The sequence below is a fragment of the Etheostoma spectabile genome, chromosome 4 (genome assembly GCF_008692095.1).
Source record: "Etheostoma spectabile isolate EspeVRDwgs_2016 chromosome 4, UIUC_Espe_1.0, whole genome shotgun sequence".
In the NCBI taxonomy this organism is placed as follows: domain Eukaryota; kingdom Metazoa; phylum Chordata; class Actinopteri; order Perciformes; family Percidae; genus Etheostoma; species Etheostoma spectabile.
The window spans coordinates 18,704,759-18,730,500 of record NC_045736.1 but is presented as its reverse complement, the minus strand read 5'-3'; the positions used below and the strand labels follow the sequence as shown (position 1 = coordinate 18,730,500).

Below are 25,742 nucleotides of genomic sequence, written 5' to 3'. Positions count from 1 at the left end.
CTTTCCACTAGGACTGCTATCAATTAATTAATAGGATTGCATAACCTGTACTAAGAAGGGTGAAACATATAAAGTTGATTTTCACAGTATTTAATTATTGAAGAACGTCCACTGTCTTTGTAATTATCTGTATTACTTCTTCTTCTTCTTCTTCTTCTTCTTCTTCTTATTATTATTATTATTATTATTATTTATTATTATTGATAATAACAATAATAATAGTAGTAGTAGTAGTAGGCCTAGTATTTATTTATTTTGTATTATGTATTTGAGCTATTCGATTGATTCAGGAGAGAAATGGTGTGACAGCAGGAGGACAGTGAGAGAACCGATGCCCCTAAGTGTCATTTGTCATTTATTTCTGGCTGAATTGAACTAGTTTTCCTTCTTCGGCCTGGTGGTAAATAGAGGCAATGTGCAAGGGAGACAACTCTTTGTTGGGCATTTTAAAAAGTTTTATGGCAAAAATGGCAGGGATGTTTACCACATGTGCATGCCATTGCTTTTGGTAGTTTTTCTAAACCTGTGGATTAGGAATCCTCTAAGGTTTCACAAATTTAATTTTAGGGCTCAAGAAATATTTAGCAGAACGAAAAAAGAAGAAAAATAAATCAGTCTGCTACACAAAATACATCTTTGTTTTTCACCTACAAATGTAATTTAAAAACCATATTGGAGAGTTTACTCCAATTTCCAATGAAACTACACATTTATTGTTATTATTATTATTATTATTATTATTATTGTTATTATTATTATATACATATGTATGTACTTTATTTACAATTACAAAAAAATGACTACAACAACAGCAATAAAGAATGCGAAACAACAAATTATAATCCTTCCATCCTTATATTATATAACTAGGCTTATCACAGCAAAATCAAATCAAATATATATATGAAAAAACCAAAAGGCAAGCATTCCCTAGAATGTAGGGAATTATATTCCACAAGATAAGTAGTATAATATCATAGGATGGTATTTAGTATTAAAAGTCATAAAAACTGAAAATTCATCGGACAAGAGAGAACAGAAATAACTAAGCAAAAAATAACTAGACTGTCTTCATGTCTCTGACCTTTTTACTGGTTCTCAGTTATTCGGAGGCTCAAATTAACCTTCGTTAAGGGAGAATAGGTGTGCTTGTCTGTTTGTGTGTGTGTGTGTGTGTGTGTGTGTGTGTGTGTGTGTGTGTGTGTGTGTGAATCTACATGACCCAAGCTAATTGTGAAAGTCCAGAGACACCGTTGAAGAGAGTAGTGCTCCCGGAACTGGTATTCTTCAGGCTGTGTGTTTGTGTATGCTTATGAATGTGTCTGGTGTGTGTGTGTGTGTGTGTGTGTGTGTGTGTGTGTGTGTGTGTGTGTGGAACACCCGTCTGTGCTGAAGGAGAGAGAGTGAAGCCTATTGATTATTTTAATCCTCCTATTTGTGAGTCTGTGATCCTCTCAGCTCAGCCTTCCACAGGGGGATTGCTAATGGGGCTGAACGTTTCCCTCCTCAGCCCTCTCTCCCTGTCCAATTAACGTAGCGTTGGAATCTGTGAGAAGGGAGCACTGGGACTAAGAGGGTGGTGGGGGGTTGGACATACTGCTGAGATAACCCTACCAACCCCACCCAGTCCAACATCTCCCAAACCTTTCATTTGCATCACATACAGCAAGAACCTCCTCATCCAGAAGAGTGTTATCTCTCACCTTTAATTAAAGATTCATCTGCTTGTTTTATTCTGGTGAGGTGAGAACTCCCTTCAGCCAGTGTTTCGTTTTCACAGTGTGGCTTTGCAGGGGATAATCAGCAGCAGGTGAAGTAGCAAGTCTTATATTATAATTGGAAAGCTAGCTTGAAACAAGCTGCTGCAGCTGTAATTCTGTCTGATTGCAGACATATCAATACATATTTGGCCAATTTGTGTTTTCAAGCTACAATTCCTCTCTTGTTTGAAACACTGGAAGATATTTGTCAGCTGTTTTCATATCTGAACAATCGATCTGTGATACGTTTGACAAATGCTGATACAAATCTTGAGATCTTTGTAATTAATTAAAAAGACACCCTGAGCAGTAAAAATGTATCACATCAGATGCCAACGCCTGCCGAGTTCTTGATTTTCCTGTTAAGTACAAGAAGAAAATAAAGAATGAAGAAAGCACTGGTTTTATTTTGATTCAGTGACAGCAAAATAATCTGTTTTTTTTTTATTATTGTGTTTCATGGTCTTCAAGGGCAGAGAAAAATCTATGCTGATTTCACACATAACAAATATACACAACTCAGCTTGCAAAGTACAGCGACAACAATGAATCCACACTGCTTGTAAACAAAGGTAACAGCTCCAGAAAACACACACAGTAGGATGCAGCATGGCGCAGAGATTATGTAAAGCCACTCAGGAGGGTTTCTCAATTAAAGATCCAAATCTCATCGGTTTACAATCATGCTATTAGGTTTCAAAGCTAGACATGTGTCACTTGCTGGGCTCATATGAAGCTCTCTTCTTCCATGGCACTAAAACTACAATAGATGTGCTCAAAGGAGTATTATATTGTACCCGTCTTAGCATTATATCACAGAATTGTTAAATATAATAAATTGGTTACATTGTTATACCTTTTCTGGATGCAACTTTTGAACACAGTGACATGCTTCTGTTGTTCATTCCCACAGGTTTTTCCCACCATACAGAATTAAACTTGGTCAGGATTTTGGGGTCTTTTATTTACAGCAGTGAGTTACATCCAATTACATACAAAGATTCACAATTAATGTCCTCAGATAGCATCTGCATTTATTTCTTAAAGTGGGTAATAACATTTGCGTTGACTGTCAAAAGAAATCCTCATCAGATGGCTGTTTGTATCAGCTTGTTCATATCGTCTGGAGTTTCTCACGCATAAAAATGAAAAAAAGATAGTGTAAGGCACAGAAAACCTATAAGTATGGCCTATGGCAGTAAAACATCAACGACAGGCACCGTCATTTGATAAATGCTCAGCGCCGCCCAAGAGGAGTGTGATTGGTTTAAACAAATACAAACAACCCAAAACGTTTTTTAACCCCCATGTTGTGCTGTGCTAAGTTAAGCATTATGGTGAACAGATGGATAAGAAAGTGGTATACATCTTTTCATCCAACTCTTGGCAAGAAAGAAAACAATCATATTTACTAAAATGTCAAACTAGCTCAGCAAAGTCATACAGCAAACGGTGGATGCCAGATGTGAGTGTGACTGAACAGATAAGGCTGTAGAGGAAGCCTCAGATCAGATCATCATAGCCGGACATGCCATGAGCTCTGGCTCAGGGTAAATCTCAGAGCTAAACCTCTATACTGTGTATGTTAAGGGACTGCTACTAACAACTCGACAGCCCGTCCCATAACAGTACCCGGGGACTGTGCAAGTCAAACTAACAGCAACGTGATGCTTTTAATCCTCGACACAAACTGAAGGGTGAACATACGCTTTTGCTCGCACATCGGCATGAACTTAGACACACAACACACTGTTCATGGTGTTGGCTGTATTATGAGCTGCAATCAATACAGTCGTGACTTTTCTCGCTTAGAAATGTATCTCACAGTAAATGTGAGAGGCTGTAGCCACAAAGTACACACACTTCGATTTACAGTGTACATTCAGAGATCATGTTAGCTGATTTCAGACCAGTGGCTGAAATGGTCATCTTGTCTCAGTGTAACAACCGATAGGAGAAGTTCAGTTTATATGAGCAAGCCTTTGTGTGTATATGTGTGTGTGTGTGTGTGTGTGGTGTGTGTGTGTGTGTGTGTGGTGTGTGGTTGTGTGTGTGTGTGTGTGTGTGTGTGGTGTGTGTGTTTGTGTGTGTGTGTGTGTGTGTGTGTGTGTGTTGTGTGTGTGTGTGTGTGTGTGTGTGTGTGTGTGTGTGTGCGTGTGTGTGTGTGTGTGTGTGTGTGTCAATGTAAAAACAGATGTGCGTTATGTGTTTTACCCATGCGTACACATAGCCTACTGTACATGAATATCTTGAATAATGTATCAGATTTCTAACTGGTAATATATACAATACTATATTCATTTTTACACAAATTTGTTAACTATGATCATGTTATTACGTTTTCATGTTTTGTGTACTGAAGAGCGTTGAAATGACAAATTACATGATGTAGTCGTGGTGGTGTTAGATGAAGAGAGGAGAGGACAATTTTTGCTTGATTACAGAAAGAGAGTATATAAATGTGAGTATACTGTCAGTCAGGGTAGATGAGGAAGCCAGAGAAGGTGCTGTATTTGTTGGTGTTTCCGCCGTGAACTTTGCCCCCATCCAGCTGTACACACACTTCGTCCCCCACATCCAGGTGCAGGATGACACTGTTGGAGGCGTAGTCGTAGTTCTGGTCTGCGTCTTGAGCAATTGCACTGGCCCTCACCTGAGGCAGGGATAAAAAAAAAAAAGTTGTTAATAGGCTACAAAGATGGAAATAAATAAAGAACTACTATTGAGAAAGTAGATCATTTTAAGCCTTTATTATAAACAGTAAATAGATGAGGGAGAGAGATATATGACAAAGTTCCGGGTTGTGATTCACAGTCAGAATTTTACATATGTTGTGCTGATATAAAATATCTATAAATTTGACCATCTTCATACCACATACAGTATGACAAAGAGTTGATGCTTCAACTCAAGGTTAATTTTAATTGAGTGAAAAACCTATTCAACAATACAGAGCTTGATGGGAAAATGCAACTCTCAAAAAATGCCACTCTCTCACTCTCTCAATTGTTTTAGGCTTTGCAGCTTTTTGAAGAGCAGTTTTGCATACAGTAAGAACATCTGCACTTTTAAAAAAAAAGTGAGAAAGAGAAGGAGGTTGGCTAAAGTTGAACAGAGGAAAATGTGGAGCAGTGTTTATGAATTTTAAAGTAGGGGTGGTGACATGATCTGTAAAATCATGCTCAGATGCCGATATTATGACCAGTATTTCACTCATCTCAAAAAAGGTGTGTTTGTTTGTAATGACACTTAAAGGCAAGATAACACAGCCTACCTACTACGTTGTTTCAGAACTTTCATGTCAATAAAGCTCATTAAATAGAAAAAAGGAACTATGAATTAGAAGTAAATACAGTACATACATAATTTGAATACAATTTTTTGTACTTTCATGTATCTGTGATCTTGGATGTATGTACTTCCATTACTGAATATTGAAGATGAACGGTTTTCATTGGCTAGTTTCTAATATTTTCTTAAAGAAAACTGATTTTTTAATCTCATCCATGCATCTCTGCAGGCCTCGGCTCCCACAATCCTCTCTGCTCTTATTTAAATCTCTGATCCTCTTGTTGCCACCAAACGTTAATCATCACCTGTAATGGAGGCATGTTCACCACAGCCATCTAACTGTTACTCTGTGGGTTGAGGAAAAATGTGGATTTCTTTGTGTTCAATGTGAAGAAGGTTAATTACATAAAATCCAGTTATCTATTTATTAATGCAAATAAAATGTCTTCAAATCTAGCGTTTTATATAGGCTAGTGATTTTAATGGTTTTATCGTTTTCATTTTATCACAGTATCCCAGCCAAACCAGGCTCACATCTAGATGTAACCGGTGCCATTTTATTTCCTGTTTCATACTGTGATCAGTACAGATGCCTTCCTGCCCACTGGATAGATAGATGAGATTGATCTTTGGCCTTAAACCTCCATCTGAGAACATAACTTTCTTAGCAACATTCAATTTTTCCAGAGGATTGTCGCTCTCACACCTGATCCACCTGTTGCAGAGAAGAGGCGGATGAAGATTGCAAGATAGCATCAGGGAGGACATCACTTAATTTGTTGACCACTACAGCAAAGGCAATGAGCGTGCAGATATACACTTACTAGCTGCATATATATATGGATATTTGTTTGTTGCAGCTAAGATACAACCGTTGTTAATCAATGTCATTAGCTAGTAACAGTTGCTGGCAAATTTGGGCTATTATTTAACTATTAATTATTTATTTTAGGTATTCAGCTTTTCAAGGCTAACATGTTTTCACCTTTTAAGTTGGTATGGTGAACTTGTTAGCAAAGAGTTGCCAATTTCACACTTATCCAGTAGATACAGAGCAATATTAGCATTTATTCATGTTCCTATCACCTGACGAATCTAAGTTCAATATTCACTTTTTTTAGTTTGGTTTTGCTCACCAATTCTTAAAGGAAAATATGTCTCTTTAGCTACTATGCTCCACAATGTTCACCAGCTAGTTGCTAACTTTGTCTGCCTACTGCTTGGTGCTTGGCACATATAGCGTATGGTGGGGTTTTAGAGCTTTTTCAAAGAAAACAGCTGTTTACTGTGGTCAAAAGTAATGCTGGCGTGTGCCAGACACTAAAAGCAAAGCAAAGCAGGACGTAAGGTAAAAAAGTACAAGAGCGCCACATTCTGTGCAAGGGGCTAGGTTGGGGCGGTGGATGGGTCAAACAAACTGGACTTTCAACCAGGAGACCAAAGTTTGTGACGTTAAAAAAAAGTAGTATTTTACTTTATGGAACAATTGAAACAAATGGATCTATGTCATGTTTTATGTCAGTGGCAGAATTACATCATAGTAACGTAACAAATATACTGATTTTACCCCAAACCACATACTTTTATCTTAACCAATTTCTGTGTTTATACCTAACTGTTTGACAACTTTAACGACTTGTTTAAAAGTGCAACCTTTACGTTAAGGTCTGAGGAGGGAAAACGCTCCTGTGGGAAGTATTACCTGCCACCGCTAGGTAGTGCTAATTGAAGAAATGCTACAATGGGTAGTATAAGAGGGTAGAAACAAGCAGCAACCTATGTGGTCACATGGTTTGGAGGGCTTGTTGGTTATTATTCACATTTTAAAACAGTTTGACAAACATCCACTTTATATGTAAGAATTCAAAGAACCATGAGGAAACTATATAATATAATACTATGTAATATTTTTTTAAATGGCAATAAAGAAAACTTTTATTTATATGTACAGTGGTGTGAAAAAGTGTTTGCCCCCTTCCTCATTTCCTGTTCCTTTGCATGTTTGTCACACTTAAGTGTTTCAGAACATCAAACCAATTTAAACAATAGTCAAGGACAACACAAGTAAACACAAAATGCAATTTGTAAATGAAGGTGTTTATTATTAAAGGTGAAAAAAAATCCAAACCATCATGGCCCTGTGTGAAAAAGTGATTGCTCCCCTTGTTAAAACATACTATAACTGTGGTTGTCCACACCTGAGTTCAATTTCTCTAGCCACACCCAGGCCTGATTATTGCCACACCTGTTCACAATCAAGGCATCACTTAAATAGGAGCTGCTTGACACAGTAAGGTCCACCAGAGACCTTAAAAGCTACACATCATGCCGAGACCCAAAGAAATTCAGGAACATATGAGAAAGAAAGTAATTGAGATATATCAGTCTGGAAAGGGTTATAAAGCCATTTCCAAAGCTTTGGAACCCAGCGAACCACAGTGAGAGCCATTATCCACAAATGGCGAAGACATGGAACAGTGGTGAACCTTCCCAGGAGTGGCCGGCCGCCCAAAATTACCCCAAGAGCGCAGCGACGACTCATCCAAGAGGTCACAAAAGACCCCACAACAACGTCCAAAGAACTGCAGGCCTCACTTGCCTCAGTTAAGGTCAGCGTTCATGCCTCCACCATCAGGAAAAGACTGGGCAAAAATGGCCTGCATGGCAGAGTTCCAAGGAGAAAACCACTGCTGAGCAAAGAGAACATCAAAGCTCATCTCAATTTCTCCACAACACATCTTGATGATCCCCAAGACTTTTGGGACAACATTCTGTGGACCGATGAGACAAAAGTGGAACTCTTTGGAGGTGTGTGTCCAAGTATATCTGGGGTATAAGGAACACTGCATTTCATAAAAAGAACATTATACCAACAGTAAAATATGGTGGTGGTAGTGTGATGGTCTGGGCTGTTTTGCTGCTTCAGGACCTGGAAGACTTGCCGTGATAAAAGGAACTATGAATTCTGCTGTCTACCAAGAGATCCTGAAGGAGAATGTCCCATCTGTTTGTGTACTCAAGCTGAAACAACTTGGTTCTGCAGCAGGACAATGATCCTAAACACACCAGCAAGTCCACCACCGAATGGCTGAAGAAAACAAATGAAGACTTTGGAGTGGCCTAGCCAAAGTCCTGACCTGAATCCTATTGAGATGTTGTGGTATGACCTTAAAAAGGCCGTTCATGCTCGAAATCCTCTAATGTAACTGAATTAGGACAATTCTGCAAAGATGAGTGGGCCAAATTCCTCCAGGACGCTGTAAAAGCCTCATTGCACGTTATCGCAAACGCTTGGTTGCAGTTGTTGCTGCTAAGGGTGGCCCAACCAGTTATTAGATTTAGGGGGCAATCACTTTTTCACACAGGGCCATGATGGTTTGGATTTTTTTTCACCTTTAATAATAAACACCTTCATTTACAAATTGCATTTTGTCTTTACTTGTGTTGTCCTTGACTATTGTTTAAATTGGTTTGATGTTCCGAAACACTTAAGTGTGACAAACATGCAAAGGAACAGGAAATGAGGAAGGGGGCAAACACTTTTTCACACCACTGTACAAAATGCTAAAAATAGACAATATTCATTGGCAAGGACAAAGAATGTTGAACAACACCATAGCCTCAAAATTGCCAACAATGTAATCACCACCCCTATGACACAGTTCCAACAAGAGCTTGACATTATGAGCTTCATAAAACCTGCATTAATGTCTGCCATCCTGCAACTGCATGTATTCAAAACCAATGCACTAAAGATGCATTATCTGGCGTGTACACCACAGAACCTGGAGCCTGACACAATTTAAAGAAGTCATACGGTCTAATAAGTCATTCTTCACTCTTTTATCGACATCTGGACAGGCTCATGTGTGTGGATGTCTGATTAAACATTGTGCTGGGTCTGCAATGGTATGACCAGCCATGTAAGAAGTAGTTACATCTGACGATTACTGTACATGTTTCCATAGCAGCTAGCACAAATAGCAGATCTAATGATGCCCTCATGTTCCAAGATCATAATTACCCCTACATGTTGCTATAATATGTGGTAATTTGTGGTAATGTGGTAATTGTCCTTATGACATTAATTCCTGACAGGGGGCCTGGGTAGACCACACAGTTGCTAAATGTAAGGTCATGTTTCATACTCAAATAATTGGCTTTTCTTCATTTAAACATGGGTAAAGAACTGTTTTGATGGCAATAGGGCAGCCTTATTCATTATGTATGTGTTTAGGTCAGGTTCCAAATTGTTTTTGCACCCAGTAAGCAAATCCGCTTATAATAAATTGCATTGCATCATTGGGTAAGTAACCAATTGTTCAAGCAGAAGATCCATTTAATAGTGGAAAATAAAGTATACAAGCACATACATATTAATGAATGCAAATATGATACCCTCACTCCATCCTTGTCTCCGGCTCTGGGTCCATCATCTCCACCACTCATCAAGCTCCCCTGACTCTCTTGTGATCGCTAAGACCAATCAAATAAGACAAACTATCCATTTCTCCTCATGCTCCATTAAATGATGAGTTTTTTCTTCCACCGATTTTATCTTATTATATTTCTCCATACAAGCATTTATTTCATGTTAGAGAAGATGAACATTTTTACTCCCCTCCTTGAGACAGAAATGAATCAATACATTTCCTTTGTTTTAATTCAACTCACATCACTCCATTAATTGTTGTCTCTCCCTCCACACCTCACGCCCCCTCCATCACCCCTCTCCGATTATCTACCCTATCGTTATCTCTTCATTCCGGACGCATCTATCCATCTTTTTGTGTCCTTACACTCCAATGAGATTCAGGTCACGCACACATTTTCTCTCCCCTGCCATGGCAGTGTTGGAGGGAGCAGCGACTAAGTGTGTCCCTGTCCGGTCTAAATCGGATTGATTAACGGCAAGTTGCTGTGGCAGGTCTCCTGAGGACCCTTCCCCTTCGCAGCATCCCTCACCCATCCCTCCCTCCAGATGCATCAGGGCGGGATATACACGGCTGCAAGCTATGGTAATTGTTAGTCGGAATAGCCATGGCAGCTTCCCACCTAATAGGTCCAACTCCTCAATAACTCCATACAATCACAATAAATGGGGGCACAAGATAGGCTACAGTGGTCAAATGGGCCCATGAAACACTAGCAGGAGGTCATGATAAGACACCCCTCCCCTCTCTCTCACACACACACACACACACACACACACACACACACACACACACATCACTACATCTTGATAAGAGCAGCTCTCTTTGTTTTTTATGAATCTCAAGTGAACACCTAAGATAAACCATGCAGCATATGAGACATTTTGTTGTTTTACTGTTGGTCTGTTTTGCTCCAAGGGACTGAGCAGCTCCCCTGAGGAGACCTAATAGGTTTTTCGGAAAAATATAACAGTAAAGAGATTCTGACATCTTGCACGTCTAACATCTGTCTTCATGGTTGAACGGCAGGATTCCCCTGACAGTATCAGCTGAGCTAGAGGCTGACAGGCTGCTGTAACTTGCTACGAACACAGCACAAGATTACAATTAAAACTGGTTTACATCTTTGCGTGTTCATGGACAACATTAAAGTATCTGATTAAACTGGGTTCTGCCTACATGTATCACCCACATCTTAGGGACATACTGTAAGTTGCAGCAGTGGTATTCACACCACCTTATTGAAATGGCCTTTAAAACATAAACATCAGCTAATTATATTTGCCAGCCAAAAGGACACAGTGTTATTTATGTCTTTGTATGGTTGACTTCCTTATGAGACACGTAGGTTTACTTAGCCTCGACTCCCCTAGACTGTGGCGACATTTAATGTGTTGTGTTTATGATTAATTCATGGTTGCATATACTAATCCAGTGGACAAGTTAGCTATTTCATACATTTTATGCACATATATTTAGAAGTATGGCATTAAGCATATCATCACAGCCATCATCAATTTTATTGCCACAATGGGAATATAAATTAACTATGAATTAATAGTAATCTGAGTTATACCCAGTAAAAGAAAAGATTAGAGGGAAATATCGCCAGGTTAAACTATTTGTTTATATTAAATATTACTTGACATCAAATAAGTAATGTATGTGTGTAAAGAGTATATTATTTGAGTTTTTGTAAAATGGATTATCAGTGATGGAAAGTGCATCTTTAGTTATTTTGATTTAATGCTACTTTCTACTCAACTACATTTATTTAACAGCTGTAGTTACAATTATTATTTTCAGATTACAGTATACAGTATAGCTCCGACAGTATAATGCTTTTTATGCATTCATGCATCAGTATTGACAATATAATAATGAATAGCCTATAATAATAATATTATTATTAATAATAATAATAATATTAATAATAATAGTGTCATTATCAGGGGGATTTATTTTCTGTGCATACTTTAACTGTGATACAGTACACTGTACAATCTGACAATTTACACTAAAAAATACTACATCTATTGCTTTGAAAAAACTGGGAAATGTAACCACATATTGCAATTTAATTTAAACCCCTTACAGAGAGTAGTTTACTTTTTAAGTTCATACTTGTTTTTTCTAACTGTTCTGATAACACATCTGGGCTTTTACTTAATTTGAGTGAAGTACTTACACTTTTAACTAATAATTTGGACATTTTTGTTTTTCTTAATTTTATGATCTAAATACTTCATCCGCCACTGTGGAATTAATTTCATGGACAGAGCCTAAGCTGATGCATTGCAGAGATCTGTGACACTGAATCCAGCACAGATGAATCTGCAGGTTCGGCTGTCAGCAACAATCACAGTAAAACCTTGTTTTCTTGAAGCGCGCAGGAGGTGGAAGCGCCGGGGCTTTGGGAGCGAAACAAGAGGGAAAGGCAAATCAGGATTATTGTCAACAGCGGCGGAGATTGATAGCGACAAGGGAGTGAATTTCTGTCTGTCGGCCAAATGCTGTTCTGACTTGATCTGCTGCTGTTGGGCAGAAGGGAGACCCAAGGGACAAAAGAGAAGATTACACTGCCTCCACTTTTCATTAGGGGGCAACAATAAATGTGGAGAGAGAGACTGAGAAAGGTGGGAGCGACAGACTGCGAAAGAGAGGAAATTGACAGCATAGAAATAATTCACAGACAGTGCTAAATGCTCAATAAAATCTACATTTTCAGCTGTGTGCCACTGATTTGTGTGACATATTTAAGGGCTAACATACTGTATTTCAAATTTATTTAGCCAGAGACTTTTTTCACTTTAATGTGTATTGACCCAGTAGCAAACTGCATGTTCGTAATGTTTATACCTGAGCTTTGTCTCAGAGACAAATGATGGGAGGAGGGGGTGGGGTTAGGAGAAAATAAGGATACATAGTGAAAAGGAGGCTGTGTATGCAGAAATGTGGATAAGGACACACAGACGGATGAGCAGCTGCATTCACTTTTAACAGTCTAAGCACAAGATTTGGGTAAAGGAAGCCAAAGTTGAGAGGGGTTTTAAGTGATGGGGGAGAGCCTGTTGGAGAACAAACTGATCAAGCATGCCTGCTTCAGAGAAGGGGGGTATAAATGAGGTTGGGGAAGCGGGCTCTCAATGTAGTGTGTTATTTTTTCAGTTTAGTTTAGTTTCACAGTGGTGCCCAGATCCTTTGGTAATAAAACTGACAGGATTCATTCACTGTGATGTAAAGACCTCTCAGAGTGGAGCGAGGCGATTGAGACGGCGTCTCTTAAACTTACCTGTGGGACCTCTAAGAGTAAACTGGGAGAGAAAAGAAGGACAATTGAATTGGCCCTTTTTTTAAAAGCCTTTGTATTCTTTCTGCCTCCATCCATGTGTACCAGCCTGTTTCTATTGTGCAGGTCAACATGTAACACTTCTCTTTCACTGGAGACTCACACACTAATTGGCATACTAAATGTTAATATTTTGCCATGACACTGAAAGACCTTAGGTGTCAAGATGTTGATTAAAATGTCTCTAATTGGCTCTAGACTAAAACCTTTGAGGGTAGAGGAGATGCCTTAATTGGATATAAATGGGTTCTTTGGACGGCCTACCTGCAGAGCATCAGCCTTTGTTCTGGAGTAAATTGTAGCATTCCTCTTTGAAATAATTTTTACTATCTCACATTAACTGTGTGTATTTTACAAAAGTGTGTGCACAGGGACACAAACAGCAATATTCATTCATCATATCAAATCTGTTCACATGTCAGAAGTTAATATCCCTCTAAAGTCTTATTTGAACAGGTCTAGAATTACTTAGCAACCTCATGTGATTTAGAAATTCACCCCCGCCCCCCACCTCTGTGTTTCGTGGAGCACATTGGCACGGGATAAGCTAAGTCTGTATTTCACTCAAATTTACTGACATTATCCCGCCCATAGGATGGCAAGGATCTGTCAAAACTTCAGAGATGCCATTTAATTAATTAATTTTCAGTGGAATCTTTACTTACTTTATTTGAATGTAATAAAAATCTTAGACAACCGCTACAATAAGTTACTAGAGGTCCCCACGTAATACTAGTCCTGTGCAAATAGCTTAATTCTGATATACCTACTCTTAAAATATGCTTTTTACCATTTTTCATGTTAGCTCTGGCAAAACTATCGAACTGCAAAAATTGCAGTTTATGAAAGAGACCAAATCCTGCTTCCTAGATGAGGAGAAATAATGATATAATGTGGTGGCCAAAGGAAAGCACAACAAAGGCACGACAACAGGCAAGCTGGGTTGTTTTAGTTGGTAGAATATAATGGCCTCAGCCATTATAACAGAAACGTGTAGTCAAATAATGGCTGTGTGCATGAACATGTGAATAAAAGTGTGTTCTGAGAAAAAGGCAAGAAGAGAAAACAACGGCAAGCTGGAGTGTATGAGAGGAACTGTTGCTCTTAAAGAAATGCTCTCTGGAAAGGTAGACTATTATACTTTATCACAAAATGTTCCCCCATTATAATCTGAGGCCAGTGTGTCTGACATTAAAGCAATGCAACACATGGAAAATTTGTCTTGATTATTAATTATTCTACCAGCAAACACAACCGTTGGGGAAAAAACACGGCTCCTAAAAGGCAAATAATAAAATATGTATCAAACTGTCTAATGAAGTGCCACATGAGGCCCATATTGACACCTTGTCTGACGTATGGTAATCAGCAGCTTCCACCTCTCACAGGAGCCAGATCACACCTACCAGTGCAGTCAAGATGTTCCTTTCCTCTAATTGAGTCCAAGCTTCAAGTCATCACCACAATTTTTATTTGATATTATAATCTAATTAACTCATATCTTATTAGCTAAATTTCTTATGAACCTTGGTCATCAGTTTGTACTTTGCTACTTGTTGCTTGAGAGCCACCCTAAAAAAATGTATGCTTAATCCCTCATAATATAAGACATTAATCCATGTACTATAATAAAAAACAACATATGCCTCTTTATCAGAACCTACACATCTACAGCTCTTAACGTGGTCACCTTAAATGCATCTTTACTCCAGACCTTAACTATCCACCTTTTCCTCCAACCTCTACACCTTACATTGTTAAGGTTGAGCCACATGTCAGAGCATTTCGTTGGGCTTTAATAAGGCACAGCTTTGTCCACCAGTCTCCTTCTCCAGTAGGTCAGATCCAACGTAATGCCACTGACACATAACAAGGTCAGCGTGTATCAATAGCAGATTATATGTTGATTTGGTAACACTTATGTCATGTGATGAGGGTGTGTGTGTGGTGGGGGGACTACAGACAATCCAACTGACCAGCCCAGTTCCTCCAACATTCAACAAGCTATAAATTTTCACCCTTCCTCACCATGCTCATCACTGTAAAGGGCAAAGTACATATTGGTGGTGAATTATATATCCATTGAAAAGGTCATCTACCTCAACACCAATCTTATGATGAGTTATGGGACACGATGACTGAAGAGGATTCATTTCATTGAGTGAATTATCTCTGCAAAAACTTGCACATCAGCTACACATCTCAGCTGGCAACAGGAGACTGATGTGTTTTATAATTGTCAATCCCCGCAGTGATCTCTCCTCAGGATGGATCTTATTCTCAGCTCCCTTTGACATTGATCAACACCACGCATATCTGTCTGACAATTGTTGTACACACACACACACACACCCCACACACACACACACACACACACACACATATTGTTTGACAGAATGTGAACTTAGCTTTTCATAACAGTTTGGCACATAATGTATATGTCTAGTCTGCTGAGCTCATGGAACCCTTTGGCTCACACAGACACGAGCCAAAAAGCTAACGTTATGCAAGCAAGATTCAAAGTCAGTAACATTGCATAAGATGGACAATCTGTAAATATAATTTTTTAACTGGCAGTGTTGGGCAGTAATGCCAAAAAACACTATTGTTACACTATTGCAACTACTTACTGTCACTATGAGTGGGCCAGTGTTTTAAAATTCAATATTCATTTGTGCTGTCTGTTAAACGCGTTATCAACAGTTTTGATGCAAACCAATTTTAACAGCGTCAATTTTTATTTTAAAAAAATTACGTTCTTTTTGGCTTGGCAAACTTTTTTATTTTTTTAGTTTTCCAGTTTTTTTCACATGCTGTTGCAACAACTAGTGACGTTAGAAAAATTACAACACCACACTGGATCTAGCTAGACCGGAAACAAAACAACAGGCACTTTGTGCACACTTGTTTGGGCTTGCGAGCCGGCCAAAGAGCAGTAACATTACGTTTTGAGTGGATGACGAGCACGAGACTCCGAAACGGATGCCAATAAGATTCTGAATGGAAAGTTTACTTTTTAAAAGTAGCCAAATGGTTCGATTGACAAGACCAAAGTGATCTGTGTGTTTTGTTGTTTGTCGTGAACTGAGCTATCATCACAGCATGTCCAGTCGGAAATACCATTTGATAGCCAAGCACACAGCTGATGCAAATTCTCCGCCCCCTTGTCAAAGTATTTTTTTCACGCTTTTATTGATGGACAGTGTTACATTGTGTGAGAGATTATTTGCTCCAAGTGTGAATGACTGCTTCAAGTGAGAATGTTTCGTGTGAAATTGAACACTACAGTAGGCTATATGCCAATGTTGTTTTCAATAAAAAAAACATTTGCACAAAGCAAGCCAATCCACTTTTCCATGTTGAAAAGAGCATTAAAATGAGAAAAATCAATGGGAAAAAAAGAAATCAAGGGACATTTAGAATAGATAAAAATGTGCAATTAATTGCAAGTTAACTATGACATTAATGCGAATAATTGCGATTAAATATTTAAGTCGTTTGACAGCACTAGTATTTATATCTTATATTACTGTTGCTTTTGGCACCATTACATCTGTGCTGTCTGAATGGGAGTTTGATGAAGTTTTTTTTTTTTTTTTTTTTGATCAGTTTGTCTCCCTGTGCTGAGTGAAGAGACTGCTGAACCAAAAGACGAGAGAGAAACGTGCTTCCAGGTTATTAAAGTTGTCTCATTTACATGTTGTGCCTTCTTATCTGGTTTGCTAAAACTACCCATTGGTAAAATTGTGTTCAGAAATTACCATCAAGTTGTTTAAAGACACCTTTGATGGAGTTAAAAAATATATTGTAATGGTTAATGAAGTTAACTCCTGCTAGCTCCTGTGATATTTTACCATGGAAACATGAGAATGTTGTTAATCTTCTCATCTAACAGACTGGTAGATGTGTTTAGCCACTACAGAGCTCTGAGACGCTAGCTGGAGAGCTCTGTCGTATCAGCGGCAGTTGGTAGATGTGTTTAGCTGCCGCTAGGTGACTGAGAGTTGGCTACAGACCGGTCAGTAGGCCTAATGGGCCAGGGCGGCACTCTCCCACTTACTCGCTGTCCCGTCCAGCCAAATTTGATAAAAATATGTTTTGTTATGGAAAAATATTCAAATGTATGTCTGTAATAAAAAAATAGTAGCAAAAGTGCTGTAGTTGTGTGTTCTTCTCCTCTGATTAAAACAAAAGTGTTTGAACCAGAGAATAAGGATCAAACAATTAGGAAGCCTCCGGAACGTAGGTGGTTGCTATGGTAACAACAGGCAGACTCTCCGGGCTGCCTTCAGCAGCTAACGTTAGCTAGCTGGCTTTATAGACAATGTACAATGGATGTGCAAAGCATTCCATTGTACATTAAAAGTTACCGCGACAGAAATGGCTTCTCTTTAAAGTGGTACAGACAGTTTTCTTGGACAGAATAGAGCGTAAATGGGACAAGATTTTCTGCAGCATGTGTAGGCATTCCCCAGCAAAGCTGACAGCCCATCAGCAACAGAGGAGGCCCTCACAGAGGTAACATTAAGTAAAACGTGTTTCATGCTTCTTGCGTTATTATTTAAGTAACCTAGTAACCTTTCTATTTAATAAGAAGTTGTAAACACTGATAATGGCCTCTAGCTGAAATGCTTTTCTGTTTTGCCCACATTGAATAAGAAAATAAGTTATCTGTGAGTGTAAGTGTAAGTTTTTAGATTTCTTTGATCGTGTTACTGCTGTGGACTCAATACACTGTCTAAGATTTGGCGCCTTGCTGGACACTTTTCATTATATCTTTCATAATTCAAACAATGCTTAGCTGGAAGTTTTCATTCTTTGATTTTCTTCTACTGCTGGTAACGCATTTGCTGCTCATGATAGTCCTGAAGCAACAGTGCTGTTATAAATTGATATGTTCCGAGTGCAATTTCTGTCTGATGTAGGCTATTCATCTATGTCATGCAGTATGTGAACCACTTCTCTGCTGTTTGGGTTCATGTGTAGTTGCCTCTTTGTGGAATAAAATGGTTAATTTTATAAGAGCGCTGTGCAGAGCCAATGCTGCTGGTTCTTTGGGTGCAAATATATTTTAGCCTGAATAGGTTAATATCAACAGTTTTTTGTTTATATTGTTGTGTACAAACTTTTTAGACTGAGCTTTGTTGGTTGTGCATGTTGTAGACAGTACTGCTATTGCCGTTGTAATACAGTATATGTTGGAAGGTAAAATTGTTGCTGTTTTTTCGGTTTGTTCTTTTTGCTAATTCTATGTCTTTTTGAAAATGACCCATTCACTTTTGTAGTGGCCCGCCCAAAATACTATTTCTGCCTACGCCACAGCTACAGACAATACCATGGTGGTCCTATCAGGGGCCATTGGAAAGAAAAGTGAGCGCCATGCAGCAACAACAGTTAAAGTGTTCGGAGTAATATCACCCTAGGGTCCTTTGCATCACAACCTCGAGCCAAACAATCCCCCAGAAGCTTTTCTCACATAGGTCGATCATTGGGCAAGTTAGCGTTACCAGCTGGTTAGCTTAGTGCAGGCACTATTGGAACCATGTGTGTATGTTGTAAATTACACCACTAATAATGCCCGAAATGATACCAAACTTCTACAGTAGTACAAATAATTTATGTACTCATAAAACAATGGATTGGGAAGTTCGTAAATACACCAGGAGTTTATGTAAGTAACACCCTAAGCACTTGTCTCACTGCCGGTAGCCATAGCAGCAGAGAGCAGAAGCCAGCAGGCAAGTGTTATTTAAATAAACTCCTGGTGTACTTCCATCATTTAATGAGTCCATAAACTATTTGTAGTAGCTGATAACGCTAACTCGCCCAATGTTTGACCCACGTGAAAAAAGCTTCTGGGGGATTGTTTGGCTCCAGGTTTTGGTGCAAAGGACCCTAGGGTGAAATTACTCTGACCCATTACTTTAAGTATAGGCACCAAAAGGCCTAGAAAGCTTGTAGTTTGGATAAAACACTCCAGAGGAAAGAACACACGTTTCCTGGGGGAAAGTATTTTGTTTTCGCCAAGAAGTGAACTCCGCTCCCCAGCTTGAAAGTGCTATGTTTTATGTTGATATCACATTGTGCTACTTCATTTTGAGATTATTTTCCTTTGAATATTGAAGATCATAAATAAGTATTTTTTGCATGCCTGGCCAAGCCTATCCATTGTATGGTTTGGATTTGATTCTTACATGTTTTGTTTTGTTGTGCATAATCAAAAAACAATCCCCACTCATAATGAGTAAATCAAATCTAACACCCATTCAGAGAGATTGGTACAATAATAATGACAGATTAATGTCTTACAAAGTCTGTAAATGGACAAACTTTTTCAGTGTTATCCTCAAGGTTTTTCTCATTGACCTAGCTCATTCACTCTGCTGCAAGAGCACTTGAAAGCAAGGAAACTGTGAGGGCAAGATCAGCACTGAATTGGGTTAAATAATTTAGTTGATGGAAAAGACAATTAATGGATGAGGAGTCAATAGCCAGTGTGGATGGTAAAAGTGTGTGTGTGTGTGTGTGTGTGTGTGTGTGTGTGTGTGTGTGTGTGTGTGTGCGCACGCGTCCATGCGTGCGTGTTTAAAGGAGAGGTTCAGGTGGAGGGGTAGAAAGCTCATCTAAAGGCTATGAAAGATTTAACAGCAAGAGAAGACAGGAATGACAATGTCTGTGAGGGCACGCAACAAACCAAGTCCCCCAATTAAATCTGGCATTTAACTGTCTGTCAATGAAACATTGAATAAGTGTTTGTATGGACTTGATCAGTATAAAAAATGATCTATAACATAACGATGTGTGTATTTGGGAAGTCTATAAAACCAAAGCAGTGTGAAAAACATTAAGATTTTGTACTCAACCTAAAATCATATTGATTTAATCATAGTTGTTAGCTCATATGTCAGTTTGAATTCCATGTATTCCCAGTAGTAGGCTCCATGATGTTGTTGTAGGTGTATTCATAGCGTTGCTGAATTGCGACAAATAGTGGGAAAGCTAACAAAGCCAGCTGCATGACCTTGATGCTGCACTAGTCGTTCCTACTGACTTGGCCAGCTCGGGCGGGGGGGCCAGGGGTGTAGCGTAAACGTCCTTGTGAAATCATTATTGGTAGATGATAAGAACCATCAGGCGATGCCATGATGTCATGTGTCTGGCTGCAGCTTTCCATACGCCAACAGTGGGGTTAGGCTGCATTCACACCAGGTCCCATTCACCACTCCCATTCATTTGAATGTGCATTTAGGTTGCAGTGATGGGGATGCCAGAAAAAACGCGGTGGCCCTGAAGCGACAAGTTCAAACAGAATCAACTTTTAGGGAGAAACGCAACCTGACGTCACGCTGCAGTGGCCAATCACACAAAAAGTACTTGAGTGGGTAACACAACGGAGACACACATGGACCATTTAAGTGACACTCCCACACAACTCTTTACTAATCGCTGCAACACCTGATTTGGAGTGAATGCAGTCTTAGCCAGAGCGAATGAGAAGGACTACAAAGATTTTACAAAAAACAGGCACCAGGGCGCTCCAATGGTTAAGACCTTTTGATTTGATTTAAACTGTGGACGTTGCATGTCATCAGTGATGGGAATAACAGTGTTATAAATAACGGCGTTACTTTTTTCTCAATAACGCCGTTACCTTTACTGCCAAAAAAAGCATCACGTTACTATAATTGAAGCTGTTTCTTTCATCAGACCAACTAGATCTCAGAGCCGAGAGGATGAGTAAAATTTTATGATAAGCCAATCAGAGGTAGAGCTGGGCGATGTTCAAAAGCATGCATAGTCAGAAAAACACACAAGCAAGTCAGTCAACGAGAGACAGGTATTGCAAGCCCAAATGAGGGGCAATAAATATCAAATGATGATCAAACAGTTTTTGTTTTGATCGACCGTGACTGGACATCAAACGCACATAAACCACGCCAGTTGTGGCCAGTAGCTCCTCACAGGTTTGGTTCGGTAAGCTGGTAGATCAGACACAAATGCATTACTTGAAGTTTGAGAAGATGGATTTTCTTGTGAAATGTGATCCTGCAATCCTCGCGTGATCTTGTGATATCGCGATAATCCAGCTGCCGTGCAAGGTAAATGTTTCCAGTCTACAAAAAACAACTTAACTCAGACGTATCATGCTAATTGTGCATGTTCACACAATGAGAAACAACTTGAAACTGGTCATTTTTCACATTAGATTAGTGAGGAAGGTTTACCGCATCCCGCTGAGCTGTCCCCTGTTGGCGCCTTTTAAGATGTGGTTTTAAGCACGTCAGTGAACAGCTGCCCGGCAGAGTTATGCTCTGGTCAGTAGCAAATTGCTGTCTGTTCATATACCGTGTAAATTATTTGTAGAAAAAACGTACTTGTACCATCAAACACTTAGCCTACTTTGACTTGTAACAATGTAAAGCATGTTTTTTTTCTTCTTTTCTGCTAATCCCCAGGACGTCAGTCTTCTGTTCTGCAGCTCAAACGTCAGAATCAGGGCTCCTCAACAGAGTGAGGGCTTAGTACTTCAAGCTTGTCACGGTCGGATCTCCAGATGGAAGCATTCAAGGTATTTTTCTAGGCATTTGTACTTGTTTATTTATTAGTGTTAAAGTCAGAGTTCCTCAGAGGACCGTAGCCAGCTGTTGAATTTTGGCTGTGTTCCACTGAGACGTGGAGGATTGTTATCCTCCTGATCGCTTGGCTGTCACTCTCTCTCTCTCTCTCTCTCTCTCTCCCTTTGTGTGCAAGTTGTACAATTACAGTTTTTGTTCTATGTAAAGCTAGTCCCACCTCTGTTTCTACTTTCATCCTGCTTTCATTTCCTTTCCCTGTTCTGTAAGTAAGTAAATCAACAAGGCTTTTGAAAGTTTTCTGACTAAACTGGATTATTTCACAGGGGATGTAGTAGTTTCATTGCATACAAGGGTTGAGATACAGTGGGAGTTATTTTATTTTACTTAAACTGCATTAAGTAAACAGCATTTTAATTCTTTTTGGTATATTTTGTGGGAACTTTGCTTTAACTTTCATCATGATGTTCTTAGTGTTCTATTGGTATGAAACATTTTTTGCTTTTCAACATGGTAAAAAACAGAGTGGTGGTCAACTTATTTCACAACACCAGCAACACCTGTGCAAAACAATGCAGTTCAGTTCAATAGCCCCGCTATAATACCTTTGCAACGTTTTTGTTGACCCTGTGGCAGAGAGCTTTTGCTTATGACATTGTTTTGAAGGCTTCACCAGGAAAAAGCGACAGCATGAGTTGTTTCAGAAAATAACCAAAAGCAACATATGTTTAAGTGACCAAGCCCTCTAGTTGTCTATAGGAGTTATCCTGTTGCTCGGTCAGAAAGAAGGAGGAAGTTTTTTATTACACAGGAAGTTGTGTAATATTGTTTTAGAGCTTGTTTTTTTTTTTTCAAAGTCTGAAGGAGGAGGTCGAGGTGAATGGAGGTGTCAACATTGGACTTTGACTTGTGAGTCTGCTGTTGCCTCCCGCTACCTTTTGACAGTAATCCCTGGTTTTATGGTGACCATGACCATGATCATTCCCTAAGTGTTATTATTATAACCAGGGCTAGAAAACATTTATATGTGTCTTCCCTGCATTATAAAAGTGTTCCTGTTATTGTGTTCAGAGTTATACTGAATCAAACCGATTTTTTATTGTTCTGGTTGATAATTGGTTTCAAAAGTTTTCCAGACTTTCAGACACACACACACAAAACCCCCAATAGACACGCTCACCTGTCCGTTCTTCTTCAGGTCAGCCCACATGCTCGTCCCATCCCCTCCTCTCATCAGGACGTGGTAGGTGAAGTAGTAGATGCCAGGCAGAGGGCAGGTGAACTTGCCGGTGCTCGGTTCGTAGTAGTTTCCTACATTGGTCACCACGTCATCAAACTTCAGTATTTCATTCCCTTCGTGTTGTTTCCGGAGGCCTGCGTAGAAGGCGATTTTGGGACTATAGAAGGATTGGCCGTAGCCACCGGGTCCAGGCCCTGGTGGACCAGGTGGGCCGGGCTTGCCAGGCTCTCCGGGGGGCCCTTTAGGACCTGGTGGTCCAGGAAGTCCAGGGCTCCCTCTGTACCCCTGTTTGCTCCTGCGGTTTGAGAAGTCTGGGGGCTGAGGTGAGACAGCTGTCAACTCTCCCTGTGGGGGGGTGAAAGTGTCACACACCATCTTGCAGCTCCCAAGCATCTCGTAATGCGTGCCCCCTCCTCCGGACCCTCCTGCCTTGGTGGTGTGGACCAATAGGGGAATGGCAACCAGCAGGACCAGGACCATGGCCACGCCAACTCCAGCCCCAATGACACGTTTCTTGTGGCTGAGCCGGGAGGCGGCCAGCGTGAGGAGGTCCTCCTCCCCCTTAGCTGGAATGGTTGTGCCGGCCAGGCTGAAAGCTGAAGAAATTAACTGGATCAATAAGATGGAGGAGGAAAATATTTAATTGTGTGGATGAAGAGAACGGAAACGGGAGACTAGTCTAGGAGTGGGACAGGCAAGTCTCAGACAAGAGAAAATCCAAAGTCGGGTAGAGAATGACAAATAGGGTTTTCCATTTCTTGGTGTTCAGCACGTCGGTTTTGTATCCTTTTATTTTTCAGTTTCCTCTGGTTAACAATGTCAAAGGGCTGTCAACTATCTAATGATAAGACATCATTTTGCAAGACAAAAGCAACATAAATATTTTAATCACTGTTGAGATGTTGGATTGGAGACACTGTTTTTTTATTTCTTCTGTGGTTGTGAAGGCTCCAGTGAAAAGCTTTCAGTTGCTCAGGCAGAGAGCTGTCAGGTGGGGTCTACAGTATTCCCACTGGAGTTCATCTCACCCACCACATTTAGGGAAGGGCACTTTTTGTCTGTTCAGGAATGAGAAGAGAAGAACGAGGAAACTGCTAAATCTCGGCTCTTTTGATGGGTTGGCACCTCTCTTTCTTTCTCTCTCTCTCTCTCTGTCTCTCTTTCTCTTTCTCTTTTTCTCTCTCTCTCTCTATGTGTGTGTATGTTGTTGGAGCCTCTTCTTTGGTCTACTCCTACATTCCAAGTACAAATTTGTTACAGGTCATAAAGGGGAAAATTCTGAGAAAATAGCAAGCCAAATTGCATTGAAAGTGGAAGCTTGTTTTAAAGGCAGCTTGGATGAAGTAGTAAACATTGTATTATAGAATCACAGGAGATTCCTGAATCTACAAGGAAAACACACACACACACACACACACACACACACACACACACACACACACACACACACACACACACACACCACACACACACACACACAGACATATCATTAAATAAGAACTAACAAAAACCAAATCCCTTTCTTATAACACATAGTTTTTAACTGAAAATGTAAAATGAACAAAAAAACTTAATTTGGCCAATGAATATTTCAATGTGTATTCAGCCTTTTAAAAATATTGAAAAATTGTAATACAGAGAGGTTATTCATATTGCGTTGTATGTAAATGTATGTATAACTCGTCACAAAAGTAAAGACAGTAGTCTCATACAATAATAATCAAACGAGCTGGGGTCTCAACTACATGTTGATTATTACAGGCCTACATTCATTCTAAAAACTCGGCTATTAACATGAAAAATACTCGCATTCTAATACGGATAGCTAATAATTCCCTTTTACTAAAATGGTCTCTCCAATTTTAACCACTCGTCCAGATTTATTCAGAGCAAGAGGAAATAAGGATTTCACCAGCAAACTTTTGAGAAACTCAGATAGGCTTACCTAGTGTTTTTCCTTCTTTTCTACCTGGTTCTCAGTGTTGTTGTTTTTTCCATGCTGCAGGTTCAGAAACGTCGCAAGAAAACTGGTCCAAGACCGGAATGAAATCCTTCCACAACTGAGCGGTTTCACTGTCGCATCGGGTGAAGTTGCGCTCCGGTGCAAACTCAAAGTCACCCTAATATTTAAACTTGAAGCATACGGGACTCCTGCTTTGTGGCCGGACCGCGTTGTCCAAAATGATGAAAGCAACGCTTACAGCGGTCCGACACGGAGGGAATGAAAAAATTAAACAATGATAATATTTCAAATCAAAGTCGCGTCGCGCACCTTCAATTAAAATCACACATTCTGACGAATTACTTTTAAAGACTTTCAGCCGGCAGAAATCCCGCTGCTGAGCGACTTTATTTGCAGAGCAACAGTTCACTCACTTGTTGTATTTTCCGTCCTGCGTCTCTCTCCTCAGCATCTACCTACTACTGCTCCCCCGCCCTTTCTCCGTAACACACACACACACACACACACACACACACACACACACCACACACACACACACACACACCACACACAACACACACACACACACACGATTCACCCTCCCAACCTGCATGTGACCTTTTTACAAATCAAAATGACTACATCTGTTTATAGTTAAATCAATAATCGACATTTCCCATTCAAACAGTCTATTGAAGATTTATTTGCATCACAGTTATATATAAGCTACAACTAAAAACTGTTTTAATACTGTAATGTTAGTAGTGTAACTTGACATAACACCTGTCAATAACAGGGATCATTTCATTTTTTTTCTAATACAGCTTTGCTCTGCCAAATAAAGTATTAGATTGTAGTATGAGTAGCCTAACATGCAGCTACTTGTGGAGCTGTGTTTGCCTTAACAGCAGGTGTGGTGAGACTGAAGTGTGAGTACAATACAGCTGAGAGACTGACACACATCACGCAGGACGTCGGAGTGAAAAGGATCAGGTGAAAGGAGAGTGGTGTTCACAGGGTTGCTGTCAATGTCTGTGTTTTTGTCGCTTTCAGACCTTGTTAGAGATGAAAGATGAATTACTGCTGACAACACTCCACCCCCTCCATCTTCTCCTGGTCTTCTTCTTTTCCCTTTGCTCTCACTGATTTCACAT

General features: G+C 39.7%; 1 protein-coding gene and 1 long non-coding RNA gene across 5 annotated transcripts; one reads left to right on the top strand and one right to left on the bottom strand.

Moving 5' to 3' along the window:
• Positions 1 to 2,178: 2,178 nt before the first annotated feature.
• On the bottom strand, positions 2,179 to 25,069 carry c1ql4b (complement component 1, q subcomponent-like 4b). Of its 4 annotated transcripts, XM_032514451.1 has the most exons (4): positions 24,592 to 25,069; positions 23,539 to 24,031; positions 22,587 to 23,255; positions 2,179 to 4,413 (listed from the first exon to the last, which is right to left on the bottom strand). In XM_032514451.1, the coding sequence occupies exons 3-4, from the start codon at positions 23,124 to 23,126 to the stop codon at positions 4,234 to 4,236; spliced, it is 720 nt and encodes a 239-aa protein (XP_032370342.1). In that variant the 5' UTR covers positions 23,127 to 23,255; positions 23,539 to 24,031; positions 24,592 to 25,069; the 3' UTR covers positions 2,179 to 4,233. The 4 variants fall into 4 exon arrangements, with proteins under 4 accessions (XP_032370342.1, XP_032370341.1, XP_032370343.1 ...); XM_032514450.1 differs by having other exon boundaries at positions 22,587 to 24,031; XM_032514452.1 differs by lacking the exon at positions 23,539 to 24,031 and having other exon boundaries at positions 22,587 to 23,242.
• Positions 10,870 to 17,174, top strand: LOC116688436 (uncharacterized). Its single transcript, XR_004331775.1, has 3 exons — positions 10,870 to 10,882; positions 16,780 to 16,783; positions 17,042 to 17,174. It is a non-coding gene; the product is annotated as an uncharacterized LOC116688436 (long non-coding RNA).
• Positions 25,070 to 25,742: the final 673 nt, after the last annotated feature.

Bases quoted from the DNA above. Each gene is read 5' to 3' on its own strand.
- c1ql4b (XM_032514450.1), bottom strand. From the start codon at position 23,126: ATGGTCCTGGTCCTGCTGGTTGCCATTCCCCTATTGGTCCACACCACC. The intron at 4,414-22,586 runs GTGAGCGTGTCT...TCCCTGCCTCAG, and splicing joins ACCTGAAGAAGAACGGACAG to GTGAGGGCCAGTGCAATTGC.